Genomic DNA, 19,961 nt, shown 5'->3' on the forward strand with positions numbered 1-19,961 from the left:
TGGGATGACCAGTGCACTGCACTGGATGGCTACAAGCTCTTCAGTAGGGACAGGCGACGAAGGAGAGGTGGTGGGGTGGCTCTGTACATTAGGAAGCGTTTTGATTGTACAGAGCTCTAGGATAGTGATGAGAAGGTTGAGTGCCTATGGGTGACAATCAGGGGGAAGGCTGAAAAGCAAGATATCCTGGTGGGAGTCTGTTATAGACCACCCAACCAGGATGAGGAGGTGGATGAACTATTCTATGATGTGATGGTGATGTTTCATGATCGTCAGCCCTTGTTCTTCTGGGTGATTTTAACCTGCCAGATGTCTGCTGGAAATTCAACACCAGAGAGGAGGCAGTCTAAGAAATTGCTGGAGTGTGTGAAGATAACTTCCCAACACAGCTGGGAAGTGAGCCTACCAGAGGAGCTGCCCTGCTGGATCTGCTGCTTAGAAACAGAGACAGGCTGGTGAGACGCCGTGGTTGGAGCCATCTTGAGCACAGCAACCATGACACAAGAGTTTTCAGTACTTGGTGGAGTCAGTCTCTACCCTGGACTTCTGGACTTTGTCCTGTTCATATTTAAACATGATCTTTATGCAAATGCATACAGGTGGTGAAAATAGTTATTTCCTTTAAAATGAAAAAAAGGAGTTTGCTGGCAGTGTCTCTCATGGACAGTGTCTCTCAGTATTAGTGGTTAATGATGATAGAGAGGTTTATCTGCATTTATGCTCTTTTCTCAGCACACAAACAGTCAAGTTAGGCAGCTTAGTGGTGAAACTAGCTGCTAATAATTACTCAGTAATTTGGTTTGGTTTGTTTTTGTTTTCAGTGAAGGGAGCAATCTTACCCCTGCTCATCATTACCCTGACTTCAGATTTAAGACATATGCACCTCTTGCCTTCCGCTATTTCAGAGAACTTTTTGGTATCAAGCCTGATGATTATTTGGTAAGAGCCTGCAGTTTTCCTTTGAGTTACAAATTATTATAAAGCATGCTAGTTTCATTGTGGCAGAAAAGGATTCTTAAAGGTTGCCCAAATCAGTAAGAAATTTTGTGTGTAGAGGGGTATATAACTAGTGAATATTTTTAATGGTGACAAAAATTTTAATTATTTATCTTTGAGAGGGTTTGTATGAAAAACCTGCTTTGTTAATTAACTAGAGCAACATCCTTGCCATTCAGATAATTTTCTAGAGAAGTTATGATCAGTAGTTTGTGACTTTAATCAATTCAGTTCTAATCAAGTACTTTTGTGTGATTTGTGTTACTTATACATGTCATTACAAAGTGAGGTCTGCAAATGTTCCTGTCTAGCTTTGGGGCACATGGATGATAGACTGAAAATGAAGCATTTTAGAATGTTTCCTTTGTTCTCTCTGTTTTATAAATCAAAGACTTATTTTTTACAGTGTACAGTTTACACGAGGAAAAAAGTTACAAATTTGCTGACATTGTAAAAGCAGACTTTACTTGGTGGAACCACTTTGTATACTGCTAGAACAAGTATCCGCTGTTTTATTTTTCCTGTAGTTCTGCTTTTGGAAGGGTAGGATGAATGCTGAGCTGGACTGTCTTCTAGATGTTTGCCCAATGTTTGGTTTGTTTCATGGTGGGTCACCCAAGAAATCAGAGTCCTGGTACAAATTAGCAATTTTATATGTCAGATTTGTTTCTGACTTTACTGCCATGGGCAGAGACACCTTCCCCACTAGGTCGCTCAAAGTGCCATCCAGCCTGGTATTGAACATTTCTAGAGATGGGGCATCCACAACTTCTCTAGACCACACATTCCAGCACATCACCATCCTTAGAGTGAAGAATTTCTTTCTTCCATTGACCACAATTCTTAGAGTATGACCAATTTCTTATCCTCTGAGTTATCCCTCCATCAAGTCTGTGCATCTCCAGCTTAGAGACAAGGACATCATGGGTGACAGTTGCGTCACTATGTAATGTGCTATTTATCTTATCTCTTTTTATGGACTTGGTAAAAGCTGAAGTATGTGGGCTGTGTTGCCTGCTGCTAAAAAGGTTGTGCTTCTTAGAGCAAAGTTACTATCACCTGCAACTTCTTTTCCATCTAAGGAAGCTTTTGCAGCAGCAGAAGTGAAAGTTTAAAAAAAAAACCTACATGCTGTAAATAAGATTTGTGACAGTCATTTTAAGTATAAAAAGACTATTCCCTGAGGGAAGTTACCAGTAAAGACAATTTGTTGCAGATTCTTTTTTCTCTTGGCACAGGAAAACACACAAGTGGTATGTAGCAAGTAGTAAATGATTGTCCAACTGTGGCTGAAGGGCATGTGAAGTAAAATAAGAAGAGTAGAAATTACAGCAAGCATATGTGAGTTTACACTGTTAATCTGAAGTGACAAAGCTCAAGATTTAAAGCTTCACCTTTTCCAAGGAGGATAAGCAGTAACACACTTGTAGGAGTCAGACAGAATAACAAGCGTAAATACATTTGAACAGCTGGTAGAACTAAATTGTCACTGTAAACCTCATGGAGTACTGTCATTTTGCAGGGAAACTTCTTGATCATAAATACTCACTTGTCAGGCTCTTGGGGATTTTCTTACCTTTTGGTTTTGATATGCCTTTCAGAGGTGTCCAGTCAAAACTAGCTGGGCCCATTGTATAGCAGCATTTGGTGGGTGGACTTCTTTACAGAAATGCATACCACTGGAAAATGACCAATGCAGAGTGTAGGTCACTGTCTTTTGCTTATGTTTTATTGTTCTATTGAGCTTTAATGTTTAGGATAATTGCATTCAAATGTTTATCCTGGTGACAGTTACTCATTAAGATTGAAATATTTTGGCAAGAAAAATGCAATTACTGCAATACAACTGCTGATTTGGTCTAAAGGTTTGTAGTGTTACAGATTAGTATGGCCATTCTGTATGTAGAAAATTGCAACTATAGTATTAACAAGAAAGGCATTTTGTATTAATTGGAATTGAGTATAAGCAGGGAGAAGACATATTTGTATATCATGCAAAATTCTCTAAAAAATTATAAGCCTTAGCTGGAGCTAGGATAAGAAGATGCATTAAGGCAATGGCATAAGCCCATAGAAAACATGCTTCTTTAGTTCAAATGCTCACAAAAGAACATATTTATTAGATTTTCTGGTATTACTGCTTTCAGGTTTAATATAAACAGATTTTTCTATGGTTTTGAGCTGAATGTCTACTCTCCATATAATTTGAACGAAGTTTGGAATAGCTGACGCTTAATAAAAGTACATTAGTCTCTGTATGAGTATGGGTCTACTAGTAAGGGATAGTCTTTTGTGTCTTTTTCCTCCTTAATGTGATTGTAATTCTTAATGTGTCCTGTGGAAAAGGAAGCCTGTCTAAATATGCAGTATAATGGTCCTTCAAATTCCAGTTTTTCTTGCTTACTGGCATTGAGTTTTTTCTGTTTCAAGTGGTTTTCAATCATAAGACTAGTAAAAGATTTTTAAAAATTAGTAACTATACTAAAATTAGTAGCTATAGCTATACCAAGTCTAATAGTTTCAATCCCAGTTGCACAGAATAGGATTTGCCTATTTGAGAAACCTCTACTCCCAGTTTTTCTACCATCTTGTACCTGTTTCTTTCAAAAAATGGATGTGAAAAGCAAACAGTTCCAGTGAAAATGTCTTCTCAAAGTTTTTGACTCAGAATTTGCTATGCTGACAGCATGGAGATCCGAGTCCTTCCACATCAACCACTGGCTTCACTCCAAAGGAACCTGCTTTGGAACATGAAGAGGGATTATATGCTTAGCTGTCAGCTGCTCTTCCATGGTTGTGCAGCATGGCCCAGGCAGAGTGGCCTGACTCAGCCAGCAGCAGTGGTGCTGCTACGTGATTCTCTTGTGACTACTTGAACCTGCAGTTCTTCATATTAAACTTGTGTTTGGGTAACGCATGCATTGGCAGTGAAAAGCAATTTTTGTCTCTTCCAGTACTCAATCTGCAGTGAACCTTTAATTGAATTATCCAACCCAGGTGCCAGTGGGTCCTTATTTTTTGTAACTAGTGGTGACGAATTCATCATCAAAACAGTTCAGCACAAAGAGGCTGAGTTTCTTCAGAAGCTCTTGCCAGGTTATTATATGGTAAGTAACTGAAGACTGTATTTTACCTTTATTTCTCCTGTTTCATGTCACTTCTGAAGATTCAGTTTCATTTGTCTTGAAATATTCCACTGGATTAATCTGTATTTTTTGTGATATTTTTTATGTTTTTGCCTGCCTTTCTACTTCATGCTATACACACCCAACAGAAAGAATAGATATAAACCAAGAATATATTTAAGATAAGAATTGGTGCTCTTAGCATTCAAGATGAAGCTAAATGTCATAATCTAATTTGATACCAAACTTTGCTTCTAATAAGCTAGTAACAAAATAAGGTTTCTAAATTTCTAATTCAGTTTTTTTTCTCCATTTTGTCTTTGTCTACCCTCTGCATTTCACTCAGAGTGGACAGAGAAACTAGACCGGTCAGTTTCCCTTTTGTTTCCAACTACTTTTGATTTCCATTTCTCATGTATTAAAGCAATCATGTAAAAGATATTTTTATACATGTAATTTGTTCAAAACTTAGTTTTTAAATGGAGCTTTTTGAGGGCTAATTCTAAGTCCATTGTATTGGGGTTTGTGTGTCATCTGAAGGGAAAACCATTGATTAAAAAGTAAGTAGAAATTAATTTTTTTTTTTTTGTAACAAAAGCCACTTATACATGCAAACAGACATTCTTCTGGGTGGTATGTGGGACTTTGTATTATTAGACCTGTGACTAACTTTCTTTTCTTGCTTTGTTTTCTGAAGTAAATACTTGAAAAATTACCCTCTCACTTATACTAAAAATGAGGAATGTTGTCATTATTGCACTAAAGTAACATGGATTCACTGTGTGTGTAAGAAAAAAAAGATGTGTACTGACACATCAAAAAGGACAATTATGGCAGGTTTTATTGTTCCTAATCATGATAATCCGCTCAGCACAAGTTTGAGTTACTACAAGTACATATAAGGCCAGTTTGTATTGTTTCTGAGAACTTTATTCTCACTGCTATGCAATTGCTTCCAAAATATAAAACTTCAATCACTGTGATTATTTCTGTGAAAGTACTTCTGATAGTTGTATGTTGTAACATAGTAATCATGTAACACCTGAAGTAGTTTTCCCCCTTCTTTCTATTTCATGCCGAAGACTGAGAACAGTTGTATTCAGAAGGATTTTCTCTCTCACCTCTGTTATCCTCTCCTACCTAATTTATTTTACCTGTTGTGTAATTTGGATTATTTCACACTTTTTCTGTTCTGGTGGTCAGTTGTGGTTCTATTATGGCCTCACACGCCTTTGGAAATAACTTAGCCATTTGGAGAGAGGGGTTCTGTTTTTCAGCATCCAAGTCAAGATAATGAGAATTACATTTAACCCAAACTCCTTCTAGCAGGTAAAACACAAAGGTTCTTCAGGTCAGAAAAAATAAATTAAGTCTTCAGGATGCTTTTAGGTTTGACCTAGTCTGTTCTTTTTTGTGAGAAAGAGAAACCTGGCATTAATGTAGTCACTCTCTGCTTTTGGCATTTATAAGTTCCCAGCAAAAAGGCAGTACCTGTGCTAGCTTTCTGAAATAGAAACCCACAAAGATAATCAAGTGGTTGAAGAAACTGTGCTGAATAAGAAAACATTCATCATTTTCTTCATGTTTGTTAATGTCTTTTGCTGTTAAAGAAAACCCTTTCTTAAGCATGGAAGTTCATTAAAAATAGACATATTTAAAATTTTCTCTTTTGTTTTAGAATCTGAACCAGAATCCAAGGACTCTTCTTCCCAAATTTTATGGGCTGTACTGCGTTCAGTCAGGAGGTATTAATATTAGAATTGTTGTTATGAACAATGTTTTGCCACGAGCCTTGAAAATGCATTTCACATACGACTTGAAAGGCTCCACATACAAACGCAGAGCATCAAGAAAAGAGAGGGAGAAGTCCAACCCTACATTCAAAGACCTGGATTTTCTGCAAGATATGCATGAAGGGTTGTATTTTGACTCTGAAACACACAGTGCACTAATGAAAACACTACAGCGGGATTGTCGAGTGAGTATCTGTTTAAACTGTGTTCATCTCTGCTCTAAATTTACTCAGTATAGATTACTTATCCTCCATTTGTTTTCCATGCTGTTTAAGGAGGGATAACTATGGATGTCAGAGCACTGATTAAGCCTGTATTTTAGTTAAGCTCTTGTGATCTGAGATCATAGTCATAGATAGAATATCCATATACTTCTTGAACAACAACAGACTGGGGACCATGAGCACTTTCCTCACTGTGGAACTGGTTCCAGTGCTTAACCACCATCTCACTGAGGAACTTTTTCTTCTGTTCACTCTGGACTTTCCCAATACAGCTTTAAGCTGCTCCCTTATGCAGGAGTGCCTGCTCCCTGCATCCTATCACCAGGCACCAGAGATCAGCACCACCCTTTCTGTCACCCTCAAACCTTTTATCCTCCTCTGCCCCCCACAGATCATGCCCTGTAGTCCTTTGACCATCTTTCATGCCTTCCTTTGGACACATTCTTGTATTTTATATCTTCCTTACACTGTATAGCCCAACTGCACACAGTTCTTGAGGCAAGGCTGCTCCAATGCTGAGTGTAGTGGGACAATCACCTTTCTCAAACCAGGTGGCTGTACTGTGCTCAGTATACCCCAGGATAGAGTTGGACATTCTGGCCACCAGGGCACATTGCTGACTCATTAAGTTTATGATCTAGAGCAACCCTAAGTTCCAGGGCTATCCCTCTATTTCAATGTACATCCAGGATTACACTGATCCATCTGTGGCAATACAGATTAATACAGGAAAGAAGTCCAGTAGATTTGATGCTGATGATGACTTCCATTAATTTGGAGATTGTAATCACTTTTTTCTTGAGGCATAATTAGCCCTGTGGAAAATTTATTATGTATGATAAACTATATATAGAGCTGCTGTGAATATATCTCTTGGTTACCTAGGAATGGGAAGGCAGGCCTAGTGGCAGCAGTCTTACTTCTAGAGCAAGGTAATTTCTTCCTCAGCTGAAAAATCCATATAAAAGCTGTCCACAAAATATTTTCAAGGCAGAAGAGGGATACCTATCATTGCTGTTTGAGAGGACCTTGGTGAATGGAATCAGTTCTATTATGGACAGAGAGAATTGCTGTAAAATAGGTTTTTTTTTCCTGTAGCATGGGTAAGAAAATGTAAAGTAAGAAAAGGGAGACTCCAGATCTCTCAGAACTTCCCAGGATTCATGGCATTTGGAAAGAAAAAATTTGCTTTGCCTGAGGGAAATTGTAAGAATTTAATAATAATAAAGCAAAATGGATAGTCTGAACTCACTACATAGAAGAGACACCCTGAATTCCAGAGTTTGTTGTTCACTGCCACCTGTGGTACAAGATGAAAAGCATTGTTTTTGCACATGAATAGAATTTTTTGTTTATCACAGAAGCCTGCAATGCCTTGTGATTGGTTTGTAAAGCTGTGTGACCTAATGTTCAGCTGTGTATTCAGCATGAGACATTTATCTAACACGACACATTGTTCTCTCTGTAGTCTCTTGCAGTGAGTATTTCCTGAGCTCCTACCATGTGTGATGACAGAGAATGCATCAGTATGTCACATCTGGGGATCTGGATGCTTTTCTGTGCATCCCTCACTTGTCCAAGGTTACTTACTCAGTCAAAGCTTGGGGAAATCTATTGGAAATAATAGAGGGTATCTAAAAGATGGAACTGGACTGAAAAGTAAAAACGAGAATCAATCATTTAATTGTTACATATAAAAGGACTCTTAATGATTCTTTGGAAGCGTGGGAAAATTCCTGCTGCATGTTATTTGAGTGCTAATATAATCCTTTTCAATGTATATCTTAAACTAACAACTCTAAAGTTAGTCTAGAGTTCTTAAAGGCCCAGCTAAATTTTAAAAGTATTAAAAGTAAAGAAGAAAATTATCCTCCAGTAATCACTGTATTTACATAAATACACATATACACAATAAAACATATATCTGTGTGTATCTGCATATAAACACACTGAAAGTTATATGTATATAAAAAATTAAATGCCTTTTTTTCTGTTCATACAAGTCTTACTCTGTGCTGTAAAACAGAGGGAGCAGACACTATTATATTTCATATTGCTGAATAGGGTTGGATCTGACTACCTCTCTTTTATTTCTGCCTTTAAAAAGACCAGAAATATTCCATCCATTTTGTGAAAAGGGCATCAGTGCTGCCTCTACTTTTTTCTGCCCATGAGGTATTTCGATGTGTATAGTGATAACTGACCAGCTTTTTAGGACTTGAAAACTTGTCATCTCTTTTTACTGCTACTTCAAAATGAAGAAGGTAGTGTAGGCACTTGAAATTAGGAATTCATTTAAGAAAGGAAATTTTTGATCTTTCCAGTATTTCAGGACTAAGAAATTCTCGTCTGTGTTGCTTAAATTTGGATTGTGTTTCCATTGCTCATATTTGCAATCAGAATCAGGAAGCAATGGACTTTTTTCCTACTTCTTAAATATGAACATCCCTGGCTGCTAGCACTCTCCTCCTTAAGATCCATCACTAAGTTCAGAGGCCTGGCAGAATTTCCTGGTAATGAAAAGTAGTCATGGTGGGGACCTGCTATGGTCTGTGACTGCTGCCACTGAATCTTCTGCCCTATTCACCGATGGACTCATGTTTCCCTTGATCAGCTTTTCTCTGTGTCTTGATATTCCTTGCTGGTCTCAATTCTATCTGGCCTTTGGCTTCTTTGATCACAGCTGCCATCTCTAGATGCTTAGACAATGATTCTCTATTCCTCCTTTCTAGCCTGTCTGTCCTCACCTGTCCTGTATGCTGGCTTTTCACATTCCAGCTGTGCTGTAGCTTCCTTACTTAGCTGAATTGGCCTCCTGGCTGTGCTCAGCCAGCACAGACCATCTTGACAGCTGACACAGAGCTCCTTCCCCAGGGAATGCAGTGCTGCAATGGTAGACCACTGCTGGAGAAATTCTGGCCTTTCACACCTCCTGGCAGTGCTGGTGAGGAGATACACAACCTGCCCAATTAGAGAATGGAGCTGAGTTGTTTGTGGTGATCCCTCATGGGCTGGTGCCTCCAGATTATCCATGCTGGAACAAGTACAGGTTGATAGCATTGTTCAGTTCCTGCATCCCGTGCTTGGTTTGTTCACATTTGAGGTGACAGGGTCTGAAAACTTGTCTCACAGTTCATTTTGCAGTATTTGCACCTTAACTGAACCAAAGAGTGTAATATTACAATGTTCCTAAAGATGGAACATTCATGAATTTATAATCTATACAATGTACACAATTGAAAATTTGAACTAGCTTTCAAATTCCAGACTATTGCTGAGAATTTCTGTAGCTATTCTATCCTTGCCTTTTTGGAGAAGCAGTAACAATTAATCAAACTGTGGTCATGTAGTTTTTAAGAGAAAAAAAAAATTTTTTTGAAGATGTTTTTACTATTGAGAAATGAATGGTTTTTGAGAGACTGCATTTTACCTTTGTCAAAGAACACTGGACTTTTCTGAGGAAATTACATTTTAAAAGTGACTAACAAAGAAACCTGTAAAGACAAGGAAATCTCAAGAGGGTCGTATCTCCTAAGTTTGAGTATTATTTTCATCACTGCTGTTTTGCCAGTTGCTACAAAAGTTTTATGGTGTGATTGCACATCTATTTTGTGCTGTAGCAAATGTGATGCAGATCTTGTATGACCAAATTTATCCACAGAATTTTTCAAATCCCTTAGTAGCTTGTGTAGTGTTTTGCAGTTTTTTGCCTTTTTTCTACCTTAAAGGATCTATACAAATAATTCTTTAAGCCAAATAACTTCAGTGACCCATTGTACACCATATCCTTACAAACAGTAGTGTTGGCATAACTTAATGAAATATTAAACTGCAGCATAGGACAGAAATAAAAGATGGCATGATGTGGTATGGAGATGGAGAACATACTTATCTTAGATGAAGGGCCTCTTTGTCAGAAATGGTAGCTTGAGGGAAATGACCATAACATGATGCTGTAGATCTCTTGTATCTTTATATATTATCACTCCCGTAGTATCAACTGACATTAGGAATTTCTCGTTACTTCTACTTTTAAAATCAGAATCTAGATTGTTAATTTTGGAGTGTTCATTTGGAGAATTCTGTTGAAATGGGAAGTGATTCCACATATGCTTTGGTGGGAATGTGATGATTCATTTTCTTGGGATAGATTTTTTCTAAACCAGACCCATTTTTAGGCAAGTTCACATTTGTGAACTTGTTCCTAAGACGTGCTTATTTTGTGAGACAGTCCTTTAATTTGTGTTTAGTTCATATAGTTCATTATGTTGAATAGTAATTATTGATATGCTGTAAAATCAGTCTTCTCTCTACTGTGTTAATTCCTATGTCGCTTTTCCAAAATGCTTGTAGGAGAGGAAGTACTCCCTTGAATGATCATCCATTTAGTACTTTCATTAAACAAGCTTCTAATTTTTTCTTTTGAGATGTATTTTTCTTGACCCTTTTATGAAAATGATCTGATTACTTTTTTGCATGCTGTTTTGCATGGATAGCAAATGTAAATGCAGATTTCTGTCAGATAGTGTCTAGTTCAGGCTGGCTGCATATAAAATAAAAATTATATTTCATGGCAGAAATACTTGTTTTGCTCTGTTAGTCACTGGCTGAGATAGTGGAACATAACTATGTCTAAGATGATTCACAGAATAGTTTAACATCTGATTAGCTCTGAGAAAAGAAAATCTGATTCAGAGATTTAATTTTTCATGTTCTGAAACAACATATTTTGTGATGCCATTTTACTGTGGGTTTTTATGTGGTATAAAACAAAATAGAACTTAAGGCTACTTCCATCTGGAAGTTTTCAGAGCAGCTGAAGTCAGCCTTGACAGCAGTACTTGGTGACCAAGTGACAACACTGTGTTGACAGAATCTGTGTAGCTAGTGAATTAACATATAAATACTACCAAGATGGACAATTTAATATTAAATTAATGAACTGAAGGTTTACTTCAGTTATTGTCACTAGCAAATACACCACTTGTTAGTACACAGCATGATTGAGACCATTCTTGCTGAAACCCCACAGTGCCATTTTGCTAGCAAGGGACATGTCAGAATGGTTACATGAGCAAAGATTGGGGGTTTCCTCCCTTTACCTACATAAGTAGTGTATTTCTAGGAGTTTATATTGATTTCTAGTGATCTCACATGGATAGAGTCAGGTCTTTTGCAGGACTTTCTCCTTGTGTTGTGAGTATAGCCATGTAATATTGTAATTTATTTGAATGGGGCTTTTTTCTTAGATTAGGTTATCATTTTGGTGCCTTTGTAGCAAAAACTTGCTGCTACATCTTAAAAGTCCTAAAATAATCAAAAGTATCTGCAAACAAACCTCAGCATAGGAAAAGAAATGCCTTGATGTTCTGCATTTTGTATCTTGTCCTTGTTGAAAAAGATTATTTTGTACAACCGTATATGCAAAATGTTACTTACATATTTTAAGATTGTCACAATTTGGTATTTTAAATATGTGAGAACACCTCAGGTATATTCAGCCGTAAATCCAACTGATTTACTGTCTTAATACAGACTGAGGAGTTTGACACAAAGTTTTGTTGAGTGCTGATTTATGAGATTCTTCCTTATTATTCTGGTTAGTTATTTCTTACCAGAAGTTTCATTAGAAACAAACGGGGAGCAAAACGTGCTTAGATATGGTCACAAAGATTCATTTGTGTAAGGAGTGGTTGGTTTGGTTATCAAGTTTCTAAGGGGAAGTAATCAGAACTGTACATCAGAGCTGTAGGTAGACAGGGCCAGATCATGTCATGATATCCTGAAGACACTTTGTGGACAGTGTAATGCCATCTCTGAGTAGGACCATGAACAGAGTGTCTGGGGGACAAGGGTTCTTATGCTGTGTGCTGTTTATAAGAATTTGTACTGCAGTTAATCCATTGGATGTGAAGGTGTTTCAGTCTGTTAATGAACTGTAATAATGAAATTTGTTTTTATGAGGTTTTTCAGTAATCCTACACTAAAATCATAAATTGTCAAGGCATGATCTGTTGTACTGTACAAGTAGTATGGGTTTAAGTGGCAGTGATGAATTGATGTAGTCAGAAGGATTAATTTTATCACATAAGAGGTCCCTGTAGAAGAAGGAGCAGCACATTACAGCACAGCCTTCCATGAGACTACATCCAATCGTAGACATAGGTTATGTAATTAGTGCAGTAAAATCATGTGTCTAATGTGACCTAATTCAAAACGCAGTAAAGAATATGTTGAAGGTAGAACTGTCAGCAGTAATTTATTACTGTAAAATAAATGTGGCAATGTTTTTCCCAAGCCTGGCTAGCCTCTGTTCTGGTTTTGCATGAACAGTGTTGCTTACTGTACTAATAAGGTGTTATTTTTCAGCCTATCCTGAATTTAGCTTCAGCATTTGATGGCAAACATTCATTGATTACATATTTTTTTAATGAATACATGATGTTGTAATTTCTTTCTGAGAAAGTCTGAGTAAAGGGTAGCAATAAGTAAGGAGTAAATAAATTTTTAGATGTTTTTGACACCAAGTACCTTTTTACCTGTTAGCCATGCTATTTTTGCAATTTATGATTGTAAACCACCAACATGTCCACACAATGCACAACAAAATTTCAGAATCTTGTGGTTAGAATACAGGTTTTGTTGGGTATGAAATCCTTTGTGAGTTTTGTCCTCAGAAGATGTTGTGGACTACTAAGGCCATACATTAGTAGCCTTTTCTTGTTCCATTTTAACTAAGGCATCGCTGAGTAGGATTCCTCTGCACAATAGCAAACCCATGGTGTCTTAAAATCATTCTTTGAGTCTGAAAATCAGGTCTGATTTTGTGCCTTTCTACGTTTATGCTGTGCTTCATCACTACTCTGGTTATCTGAGCAATGAGTATTTTTTCAACAATTAGGGTAAGTGGTATAAAAACCTTACGATTAGACATACAGATCCATACTAAATTACTGATTTACTGCCATATAATTTTTAAACCTATGCAAGTGCTGAAATTGCTTTTTTTTTTTTTAATTAAGAGAAGGGATGATTCTGCTTAACAAAAAATACTTATGCTTGGATAATCTTCATCAAAATTACATACCCAGAATCTGCTCTCATGTCTGTAAAATCACTTTTTTTCTTGTTAATGTAAAAACATGTACTGTTGGCTTTTGATTCTGTGACAAAAATTACACCATTATCTTCAGACACTATGTGCCAAAACACATCATGAATCACTGCTGAGCTGCATGAGGTAAAGAAGTGGTGAGTGGCACAGCATATCCTTCCTGGCTGTTACTGGTGTTTCTCCCTCCACTTAGTAGTGTTGTGTAAGACATTAAACACAGTTGCTGTCTGACATTAAACTGTTGCTGTGAACAGTTTGGTTATATTACTAGATGTGATTGCAGCTTGCTTTTAGTTCATGTTTGGGTATTGACTTGAGCTGTATTGCCTTTCAATGACAGCATGCCAGACTTTGGAATGATGTAGCTAACCAAAAACAAATGAAACTATTTGTGTGTGAGAGAAGACATGCTGCCAGAGACAGAAATGGTTGGTAGAGCTAGAAGAGAAGGATTTTTGGTTAAGTCATGCTTCATAAGTAAAACCTGTCTTTTGAGTTTAGATAGGCTCTATTTAGCCTAGTAGAGAGATGGATGATTTTTGTACTCCAATCCCATCAGCTGCTAATAAGGGATTGTAGCAAATACTTTTGTTGACATTTGAAAGTTCTCCAAGAGTATGGTCTCTATTATAAATAGTAGGTGGAGGGGAGATAAGAGAGGAGTACAGACGAAAATGCTCAGGGAGGTCTGGAATGTGGATGAGAGATAATTTTAAAATGTGTTGTTCATAAGTATACAATGGAACCATTAATTGATTATTTGCTATAAAAGAAAAGGTGCTGCTTGGAATTATCTTCGTTGACTACAAAATAGCATCAGGTTACATTTCAGCTGTGCCTCTTCATTTCTCACTTGTTAGAAAAGCATTCAGCTAATTAGAAAACGAGCACTTGACTTGTGTGGATAGTAAAAGTTTTTTGTGTAAATGTAATTTCAAACACTTCCTGATAAGAGAAGCTTGTGCCTTGAGAGCCTGCTTTGAGTCAGGTTTGCAAAATGCTGCTGTGTAATTCTTATGTGGTTTCAGTATAGTCGTTCCTTCTTTCGTAGGTTCTAGAAAGTTTTAAGATCATGGATTATAGTCTGCTTCTGGGGATCCACATATTGAACAGTAACATGAAGGAAGGAGAAGGAGAATGTTCCCAGAGTGCATCAGATGCAAAACGCCATGGAGGGCAGAAAGTTCTCTATTCCACAGCCATGGAGTCTATACAGGGACCTGGGAAGTCTGGAGACTCTATCACCACAGAGAAAACAAACACGTAAGTGCTGTAACCTGCTCTTAAGATTGCTTTTAAAAGTATTAATAGGTAAAACTTTCATGAGTACACTGTATTCCAGGAATTGAAAGATTGAGCCTTTTTTTTTTCCCCCAAAAGCTGCATCATCAAGATTTGCCACAGAGCATGAAATTGGAATATTGGTCACTAGATTGATAGTCTTTAAATACATGATAGTTCAGAGTGACTTATGTATGCACATATGCATTCTTTTATAAAAGAGATGTTACAGACAACTATTATAAGAGTCCCAGCTACAATCTAATTTTAACTGAAAGCAGCCTGGTGAGACCAAAGCAAAAACTATAAATTAACATTGAAATGGATGTTCCTACAGGGGTTGTTTTCATCTTGAAGTAGTATACTCAATGTATGTAGAATGATATCGTCAATCACTGAAGTATAGTCATATAATATATTACTTGAGATTAAGAACCAATGTTCTTCTCTTATTTTTCTGTCTAGCAAAAACTTTAGTAGAAATTTGAATATATAAACAATCATTATTTTGTTGTTTCCTTCATAATATATTAAGTGCTATGAGAGTATTATTGTCACCATTTAGCATTGCATATAATCAGTCCTTTATTTTAATGAGGATTTAATTTAAAATTAAGGATCTACTTTTCCTGGTTCTCGAGGGAGCTGTGTAGGTAAATACAACTAATGATATAGAAATCTGTGCTTAAACCTAGGGCAAACAAGTGAGAGAATTATGATATTTAGTATTCACAGGGAGTTTCCAGACACTGAGAACTCTAGACTGTAATTACACAGAGCTTTATTTCACTTGGTTTTTACAACTCACATTCACACAGAAGGTAGCCAGTGCTGTTGATGGCAGAGGTGTTGCACTAGCTGGGTTCCCACACCACTTGCGCTAATATAGTGCTACTCAGATCCTGAGAAGTGTAGTCCTTCTTTGGCTCCTTGCATTCTCTCTCTCATATTGACATAATGGCTACTGGAACAAAAAACAATGCTGAGGTTCTAAGATGGACCATTTTTCTAGGTGTTGGAGTAGGAAGAGAGGGTCTTAAAATGACTGTTCATGGCTGAGTATGGACCCTGGACCAATTGGAGGCCCATGCAGTCAGGATTCTCAGCTTAATACTGTTGCTTTATCTATCACTTATTTGTCTGTAAAAGAAATTTTGGAAAAGCACAGTAATACATATTTTTTAGTGAAAAATATATGAAACAACCTTTTCAGACTTTGATTAATGTGCAGACTCTCAGTGTTTTTTACCTATGATCTATAAAGTGAGAAAATTCTCCCTTATCTTGAAACATAAACTTTAAGAGATTTAGAGATTTTAGAGGAGCTAAGATTTTAGTTAGAGACAAGCCTTACTAGAGTTAATTAAAATAAAGGGATTTTGTAAGTAGGCCTTGATGAAGTTAAGAGTTAGTAGTTAACTAATAATTGATTGCTTGTCAACACAATGTTTAGTTAGCTGGGTTTATAATGAAGAATATAGAAACTGCCAAATAGTTTTTAGGAACATAAGACAGTTGTGGGCCTCCTCTGTTCTGAAACCAATTGAAGACAAGGAATGGGAGTTCTACCAAGGTTCATTTGTCATATTAGCATTGAAAAGGTAGAAAGGTCAGAATGAGGAAGACTTCATTTACTTCCTCATTTCGGGACCCTTCCCCATGAAAGGGACCACTGACCCATTTCAAGGAACAAACTATGTATGCTTAATAGCTTTTGAAATGATTAGCATACGAAGCGAGGAATGGGATGTACCAAAATGATGAATATGTATTTGTATTTTGGATATTCAATTCTTGTGTGGATAAAAGGACTGTAATCATTTGAAAGGCACGGTGTGTATTTGGGAGCTATCCCGCACGCTGCCCAGCGTCGCAATAAACATACGCTTTCTAACTTTACACTGTTACAGAGTTTTTGTCTGTCACAGTTGGATATCGGTGCTAGATCAATATCCATATTTATTTAATAAATCAATCTAAAGTTACTTACTTTCCATAGCAATAAACTGATGTATACTTTCTTCCACTTTTCAGATCATCTGAATATTTCCAATTCTGTCTACAATGTGTCTTATAAATATTTATTCTTTTTTTTAAGGATGGATATTTACCACTGAATCCCAGATACTTCAAACTTTCTATTTAAAATCCATTGCATGCTAGGTGACTCACATTTGACTGACTTTGCACTGTGGCATCTGATTTAATTATTGTCTACTCCTTTGGGTTTACAAGTGGGTACAGTTCAGCTGGTAACTGGTGATCAGAGATGTCTTAAAAATATTCTATGTTGTTTCTCTTAGAATGGGAGGTATTCCAGCAAAAAGCCATAAAGGTGAAAAGCTGCTTTTATTTATGGGTATTATTGATATTCTCCAGTCTTACAGGTAAGTTGAACTTCAACTTTCAATGAATTTTCACTGAGCAAACTATTCTGAAGTTACTTATAAAAGTGGAAGTTTTATAAAGCAGTTCTGATTTAGTTTTTTACATACTTAGGTTAATGAAAAAGCTGGAACATTCTTGGAAAGCTCTTGTTTATGATGGGGTGAGTAGATTTTATTATTTTTTTAAAACTGCTGATATTTTAGCTGGTGGATCTTTGACTCATGTTGATCAGGAAAAAACTTGTTCTGGTACATTTGTGCCAGAACATTTGTGCTCACCATGTGGTTTGAGCTGCTACTGAAATCTTCCCAATACGTGTTCTGGTTTTATTTGTTGAGCTTTCAAACAACAGCTAATAATATTAGTTTGCCCTTATAACTTACACAAGTCTAGCCAGCTAGCAGAACATTGATGAATCTATAACTGAAAAATATACATAATTTGAAAAAAAAATTGCAAATGCTTGGAAGATTTTGCAGAATATAGCTGTATAATTCATAACTCATAAATGATATGATTCAGTAGTTTTGACTGTGCCTGAAATACACACTATAGTTCACCTGAGGTGTCCAGGTTCTTCTTGACACCTTACTTGTGGAAAATGTGACTGAGATCTTTTTCAATCTCATAGGATACTGTTTCAGTTCACCGACCAAGTTTTTATGCAGACAGATTTTTAAAGTTTATGAATGCAAGAGTTTTCAAAAAAGTTCAAGGTAAGAAAGTAGTGACTTCTACTTTTTAGATATTTTTATAACCATAAATGCTCCTTATAATGCTCCTGTCTTGGCAATAAAACAAGCTTTTCTTCAACATCGTGTAGCACTTTTGTAGGTCCAGTCAAGAAACTAAATTTCTGACAATTGGGATTTTACTCCATTAGTAAAATTACAGAGAATTATGTACTATGTATTTTGGTCACATCAGGGCTGTCTAAAGTTGGCTTCAGGTGACCACCTAGGCATTCTATCACTCCCCCTCTTCAACTAGATGGGGGAAAGTTATAACAAAAGGCGGGTGGGTTCAGATAAGGACAGGGAGAGATCACACACCAATTACTATCCCAGGCAAAACTGACTCAAATCAGGGAAATTAATTTAGTGTCTTACTAATTAAAAAAAAAAAAAAAAAACCCAAAAAAAAAAAAACCAAAAAAAAAAAAAAAAAAAACCAAAAACAAAAAAACCAAACAAACCAAAAAAACCCCCAAAAAAAACCCAATAAAAACCACACAACTTTAGAGACTCCTTCATACAGGCTTTTTCCATCAAAAGTTCAGATCAAGTTTTATTTTCTACTTTTTCTACCACTGGAAGTCATACTGGTCTTTGTTGCTCTGCATATTGTCTAAAGATGATACCACTTTTCTGAAGATAATTGAGACTGTGAACTCTGAGCCTGCCCATGAAAACCAGTGTTAAAGGCCTGGCAGATCAGAACAACAAACATGATTATGTGTAAAGGCATATATGAAAAAGAGGGAAAACTGATATTGCAACAAGAAGGCAGAAATGTACATGATAAGTATTTTGTGAAATTCTAAATAAGAAAAATAATAGGATAGACAGATGAAAGGAAAAGGCTAACTATACTGAGACTAACTATACTAAAATAATTAAGATGTTTTAAGTAGAATTAAGGAATCTTTAAAAGAAAAAAAGAAAATTTGAATTTACCCCAAGTAGTGATTCCCTGTATGCATGATATGTTAGGGCAGCTTTTCAGGGAAAACTTTTTTTGAGTCTTATAAATATTAATGAATTGATGGATAATTTCTCTATAAATTGACTGTGCTAGTGAAAGGAAATTCAATCTGAACTGTTGCAAGTGCAGAAAAGGATGGTGATGGGAGACAAAAGAGAATTGGACAAGCTTGAGAAGTGGACCCATGGGAACCTGACCAGGTTCAACAAAGTCAAGTGCAAAGTGTTACATCTGTGTTGGGGCAACCCCAGATACTAGCACAGGCTGTGGGATGAACAGATCAGAGCAGCCCTGGGGAGAAGGACTTGGGGGTGCAGGTGGGTGAGAGGCTGGACATGACCCAGCAATGAGCATTCACAGCCCAGAAAGCCAAATATGTCCTGGGCTGCATCCAAAGCAGCGTGGCCAGCAGGGCCAGGGAGGGGATTCTGCCCCTCTGCTCTGCTCTGCTCTGCTGAGATCCCACCTGCAGGGCTGCATCAGCTCTGGGGTCCCAGCACAGGAAGGACATGGACCTGTTGGAGAGAGTCAGGAGGAGGGCGATCAACATGATCAGAGGAATGGAGCCCCTCTCCTATTAAGTCAAACTAGGCAAGCTGGGGATGTTCAGCCCAGAGAAGAGAAGTCTATGGGGAAATCTTGTAGCAGCCTTCCAGTACCTAAATGAGACTTACAAGAAGGCTGGAGATGGACTTTTTAAAAGGATATATAATGACAGGACAAGAGGGTATGGCTTTAAGCTGAAGGGTAGATTTAGGTTAGACGTTAAGAAGAAGCTCTTTACAAAGTGAGGGTGATTAGGCACTGGAACAGGTTGCCCAGAGAAATGGTAGATGCCCCATCCTGGAAGTGTTCAAGGCCAGTTTGGTGGGGATCTGAGCAACCTGCTCTAGTGGTAAGTGTCACTGGGCTCAGCAGGGTTTGGAACTAGATGATTTTTCATATCACTTCCAACACATGCCATTCTGTGACAACTGCTGAGATGTGCTCAATGTATGTGCAGTAAGAAAGTCTCTAATAAATATACAAGGAAGATAAGTGCTTGAGGTTTGATGAGGTCCAGGCTGTTCTTTGGGAGAAAAGCTCTTTGGATTATTGTGAGCAATGAGATTTTTTTTCCCAACAATTATCACAAGTGGTATAAAACCTTACAGTAAGGTTAGGTGTTTTGAATAGTGTGCACACATACTAACTTGCTGCTTTACTACCAGATTATTTTTTAAAGCCATGGAGGTGATTCTGAAATTGCACCTTTTATTTTCTTTCTTTCTAGTAAGAGAATAGCTGATTTTGATTACCATGTTGGAGTAAGTGTTTTCTGAGTTGAGGGTTTTTT

The 19,961-nt window shown here is 37.1% G+C and overlaps 1 protein-coding gene across 3 annotated transcripts in view; it reads left to right on the forward strand.

Annotated features, from left to right (window-relative positions):
* Positions 1 to 19,961, forward strand: part of PIP5K1B (phosphatidylinositol-4-phosphate 5-kinase type 1 beta) — a 99,802-nt gene that overhangs the window by 58,003 nt on the left and 21,838 nt on the right. For all 3 annotated transcript variants that reach the window (XM_054002862.1, XM_054002861.1, XM_054002863.1), the window contains exons 7-13: positions 822 to 939; positions 3,951 to 4,103; positions 5,800 to 6,099; positions 14,304 to 14,515; positions 16,837 to 16,920; positions 17,033 to 17,081; positions 17,553 to 17,637. In XM_054002862.1, the coding sequence (XP_053858837.1) occupies positions 822 to 939; positions 3,951 to 4,103; positions 5,800 to 6,099; positions 14,304 to 14,515; positions 16,837 to 16,920; positions 17,033 to 17,081; positions 17,553 to 17,637 (1,001 nt within the window). The remainder of the gene's footprint in view (positions 1 to 821; positions 940 to 3,950; positions 4,104 to 5,799; positions 6,100 to 14,303; positions 14,516 to 16,836; positions 16,921 to 17,032; positions 17,082 to 17,552; positions 17,638 to 19,961) is intronic.

This window comes from Vidua macroura, chromosome Z (assembly GCF_024509145.1).
Source record: "Vidua macroura isolate BioBank_ID:100142 chromosome Z, ASM2450914v1, whole genome shotgun sequence".
NCBI lineage: Eukaryota > Metazoa > Chordata > Aves > Passeriformes > Viduidae > Vidua > Vidua macroura.